Source organism: Momordica charantia (assembly GCF_013281855.1).
Source record: "Momordica charantia cultivar OHB3-1 chromosome 9 unlocalized genomic scaffold, Mcharantia_2.0 BLBB01000009.1, whole genome shotgun sequence".
Taxonomy (NCBI): Eukaryota; Viridiplantae; Streptophyta; class Magnoliopsida; order Cucurbitales; family Cucurbitaceae; genus Momordica; species Momordica charantia.
This window is the reverse complement of record NW_028275167.1, coordinates 5,912,750-5,917,817: the sequence shown is the minus strand read 5'-3', so window position 1 is coordinate 5,917,817 and position 5,068 is coordinate 5,912,750. Positions and strand designations below refer to the sequence as shown.

General features: G+C 33.0%; 1 protein-coding gene across 1 annotated transcript; it reads right to left on the bottom strand.

Moving 5' to 3' along the window:
- Positions 1–646: 646 nt before the first annotated feature.
- LOC148208879 (E3 ubiquitin-protein ligase MIEL1-like) lies at positions 647–3,988 on the bottom strand. The gene is made up of 12 exons (XM_088118031.1): positions 3,831–3,988; positions 3,631–3,718; positions 3,419–3,475; positions 3,275–3,307; positions 3,090–3,167; positions 2,918–2,961; positions 2,789–2,829; positions 2,399–2,485; positions 2,231–2,321; positions 1,955–2,024; positions 1,160–1,198; positions 647–1,054 (listed from the first exon to the last, which is right to left on the bottom strand). Exons 1-12 carry the CDS (start codon positions 3,896–3,898, stop codon positions 935–937), a joined length of 816 nt encoding a protein of 271 aa, XP_087974157.1. The 5' UTR covers positions 3,899–3,988; the 3' UTR covers positions 647–934.
- Between the last annotated feature and the right edge of the window lie 1,080 nt (positions 3,989–5,068).

The following is a 5,068-nucleotide window of genomic DNA, read 5'->3' as shown; positions in this document are numbered from 1 at the left end:
TCCTAAATTTTAGTAAACACAGTGCTAAGAATATTGATCATCTTTCAAACCTATCACCATTAATTGCATTCAATCACATGGAATCTGTTAGGTATCTAGAGTTTATTTACTTATGAGAATACCGAATCCGACGTTCGACAGGGTTAGGAACTCGTCAAAACGAGAAAGAACTAATTTTCAGTACTACACTTTCCTATTTCTACCATAAACTCTCACAACTAGAGGCTTAACATCAACGTTCCCTTTTACTGTTTCTTGTTTCTACTTCTCAATCAAAAACAGACATGTTTGGTAACCAATCTTTTTCTCATTCCTAAATTTTGAGAAACGTTTCCAAAAAAGAACCAATTTTTGGAAACTACAAAAAGTAGTTTTTGTTTTTGTTTTTGTTTCTAGATGCTAGGTAGATAAATAATAATCGCATGCTAACTTGTATGTGATAAAACTATGAACCGGTGGCACTACCATATATCTGTACACTCTCATGTCCTAAGTAAGAAACGAGAACATTACGGCCCTTAACATCCATCCCCCGAACTATATCCTTTTTAAGAGAAATAAATAATCATTCAACTATCTATTTCTTGCTATATTTGAGGTTCAAGTTTTTAGACCAGGATTCATTAAGATTTATGATATACTCACATCGGCATAAGGTATCTAATATGATATAATATTTTTTCAATATGAATATTAAATGATACAATGAAAGAAAAAAAAAATCTGGGATTCTTCCTAATGAAGATAACACCATTTCACTTCATGTTGCACTATAAACTTCCCTTCATGGGTTTAGCCAATCTTAGTCAGCCTCTGAACAAAACGGGTTGACTTCCTAAATGGATCAAATGACTCCAATAATCAAACTTTCAACAAAAAACCTAATTGTTAAGATTAAGAGAGCCCCATATTTGTTGTTTACCTTCAGTTTTCATTAATGATCTCCAGTAGAAATCCTCCTAGTATTGAATGAATTGCACTGACTGCACTTGTGTCCCAAAATGTGAAAACGAACTTTGCTCGTATGGCTGCAGTCGTTGCAGAGAATCGATACCTGTTTAACCCGGTAGTTGGTTTAAGTTAGAAGACTTGTAACATGCAGAGTGATAAAGAAGAACACATAGCTTGTGGTAATCTAAACGTGTAAACAAGAAACTACCTCATGGCTGTATTCTTCAGGCATTGGTGTGCAGTCAATCTATAGATAAGATGGAAAGATTTTAAAATTTAAGACCATATGTAGCAAAAAAAGATGTAAGGTACAGTAAAGATAATTCAGAATCCAAAGAAACTTTGGAATTTCACTACCAGAACTTGACAGAAGAAGAAATAGAATACCATAATATATCAACTAGCTAACAGGTAATGGGTAAATAAGATATGAGGAAAATAATTCGAAGAAACCATTGTTCAAAGAAGAACATAATTTAAGTTCGTAGACAGAGCAAGTCAAAAACATATTCGCCCGAAACAGAATGTATTTAGCTCTGGCCTGCTATTTTCCTCTTTCATCTTTATTGTATGTTACTGTCTCTCTATCCCTCTCAACCCAACTGGAATATATAACTAAAGCCTTGAATCTACACTCCTATCTTAACTTTTTTTCTCTCACTTCATGGAATTTCTAATAAGATAATAAGTCTGCAACCACCAACTTTCTAAGAATCAACCCAATGCTATAGACAGAGACTTGGGTAACGTATAAACATACATCTAAATCATGAAAAGAAAGAAATGAAAGGATCAGTCAGGAGGTCGAAAAGTGGGTACAATATATAATGATAAAATATAGATTCTAAACTTGCTAAAACTTATGTGAAGCCACCTGTTCCACCATGTTCGCTAACTGCAGAAACCTCTCTAAGGATTAAAATGAAAGTTATCTAATTGCCTTGCACAACTAAGAATTTACAAATAAACCTATAGAAATGTGAAACAAAGAGAAACTGCACACCTCCATTTTCAGCAATGCCCAGCTTGCAGACATGTCCATAACTGTCTTCGAGCAGATAGGACAACGGTATCTGAGAGACAAATGTTAATACATTAGAATTGGAGAAGAAGTGGAAATCTGTAATATTCAAAATAAGAAACTAGAGCCTCTTTGGTTTGAGAATAGAAGGCAATGGATATAATAGAAAATTTGAGTTGTGTTTTGTATTTTCCAAGTTTTTGGAAATATTTTGAAAGTAGATTCAGAAACTGGATTTGAATAAAGAGTTTGGATTACTGATTCTGCGATTCCATCTCCCTGAAACAATCCAAATGTATTGTGTGACCGCAGCGCATAACAGTTGTGTCTTTTATTGAGTCAAAAAGAACTGCAGGCATCAACAAAATTGTTAGAAGAGAACAGTTTAGATTGTACTCCCACAGAAAACATATATTCTGAAATCACAAACCTCATAACAGATAGGGCAAAAACTTTTCATTGAATTCTCAACACACAAGTGGTTATCACGCAGAGGAGTGGAATAGCAAGATCCTGAAAACATCACAAGAAGGAACGAATTAGTTGCATTAACACTGAAAACATCACAAGCAAAAAACTGATGGAAACTGCATGCAGTATGAGCACAATACTACTTTCATTCTTCTAAATAAACCATTCAATTCAATTATTCACCTTTTACCAATGCATATCAATCTTATGTGAATGTGCGAACGTGGTTTATTACATACGAATGAGGACTTTACAGACAAACACACAACACTCTTCTGCTACATACTGCAAACAATAACATAATACTAGTTTATAACAAAACATCAAGATAGTTGAATAACATACCACATTTTTCACAGTGAAAGAAATTCTCTCGGCCACCAACTCTAAAAATCGTATAACAAAAAAAACTTGTGTTGAGAAACATAACAGAAACAGCTGAATTACATAAGAATACGCAAACAGCACACTAACCTACAGATACCACATGCATCACAATGAAACTGCTTCTTCTTGGTCTGCATTCATAACAGAAACTATCAGTATATAGGATAAAAAAATCATTCCATTCCACATTTCAAACTTTTAAAGTTGTTCAAGAAAGAGAAGGGGGAAAAAAAGACAGGTTGATGGAAACTTCTCTTACATCATCATCAAAGAATTTGCAGATGTCGCAAAAGTATTCTCCCATATTAACATTACACTTTCGACAAACCTTGGCAACCTAAAATGTACAAAATTGAAACGGTTAGCAGAAAAAGAAAAGGAATGGAAAAAAAAGGAATAAATCAACGCAAGGAACAAAATTAGCCAGAAAAAAAGCCCCCAAACCTCTTGCTCTGTATTGCAAATCAAGCAAACCACCTAAAACATCAATTCCAGAGCAAAATTGATCAACCAAACAAATCCCATCAGATACGATTACTCAAAAAAATCAATAAAACAGTGTACTTAAAAGGATTATAAGAAACATACTTGTCTAACGTCCTGCCGAACAAGTTCATGACGGTCCTTCGGATTGCTCAGCGAGCTCTAAAATCAGGGATAATTAGAGAAAGATTCAGAGAACTTCTTTACAGAATTACTCAAAGCTCCACTTTAACAAACATAAACGCAATCCTTTCTAATGCATCTCTCTATATCAAACACACGCACGAAACGCAAGGACACAGAGAAGAGAGAAATACCATGGCCTCGTTGTGGCAATGGCGACAGGTAAAGATTCGGTCGCAGCATGGGGCTCGGATTCTGCATCGTCTCCTGTAATGCTCGCATCTAATAGAAATCAAAAACAACTTACTGGTCATGAAAGCAAGAACAATAACTCGGTCAAAAAAACCAAGGAAACCTCGAGTTGAGACAACAATGGAGGAAAGAAATTTCATACCCGTGCTGAAATTTTCCGAAATCTTCTCTCCTGGCAGATTGAGGCACAGAGGAGTCCTCTTTCTCCATTGGAGACCGCCCAGTTCGTGCTCCTCGATTTGAGAAGAATTATCACAGGACCAAAAAATTCTAAGTTGTTTTACGTTAAATTGTATAAAATACCCCTCAACTCTAGGACAGTTTTCTTCGATGCCCTAAACTTTTTGAAAATTTCAATCTTACCCTTAAATTTTAGATTTATTGAAATTAACTTTTCCATTAAAATGAAAAGAAATTAATAGAAAAGATAAGTGATCGTGACCGGTAAAATGGTAGTACAGTACGTGCCAATTATACCCTTGAATTTTATGGTAGGTTTCAGTTATACCCTTATCGTTTATTTTAACATTTAACTTTTGAAATTTTTTCAAAACAGTTTCGGTAGCTTCCAAATCGAGATGAAAATAGAATGGGATGATTAGTTGAAAAATAAAGGTTACACCCCAAAACGAGCATAGTTCAGCGGTAATTGGTATCTATCTCCAACCAAGAGGCTGTGAGTTCAATCCCGCAAATCTTGTTTTTTTTTTTACTTCAACATTATAGTATTTGAACTTCAGATTTTTAGTCTATCACATGCGGCAATTAGCAAATGTAAACTTATCCTAATTTCATATGCATAAAGTAAATGTGTATTTTTAAATATAGAAAATTTTTTAAATTTTATACAAAATACCATAGTCCAAAATCAACTTCAAAATCAAATGTAAAATATATTTAAAAAATTAATTTTATGTTATATTTGCAAGCGGTGATATTTTCTTAAAATACATATTACATATGCTATTAAAGTGAAAATTCTTTCTCTATTTAATTTTCCCATTCAACCCTCCTTTTAGACCTGGCAAAAAAAAACTTGTTAAAAAAACACATTTAAACAAGTTATTACAATATCATTGTTTAATTTGTAATTTTAGCAATTAATCTATTAAATTTACTAAATCATTACTATTAAAGCCTAATGATATAATTTTTGTTAGTACTATTGCTATAATTTTACAAGAGAGGAGCTGTAAATTAAATTGAGGATGTTACAATTAATTAAACATTCAATATTCTAAAATATAAATAATAAAATGATTTATTTTCATATATATTTAAACGCATCTAAATTTTCAAAAATAAAAAATTAGCCATTGCTCTTTAAATCTGCCAAGTTTTTTACATTAAACAAGGGTTTGACTTTTCCACATTAAATTA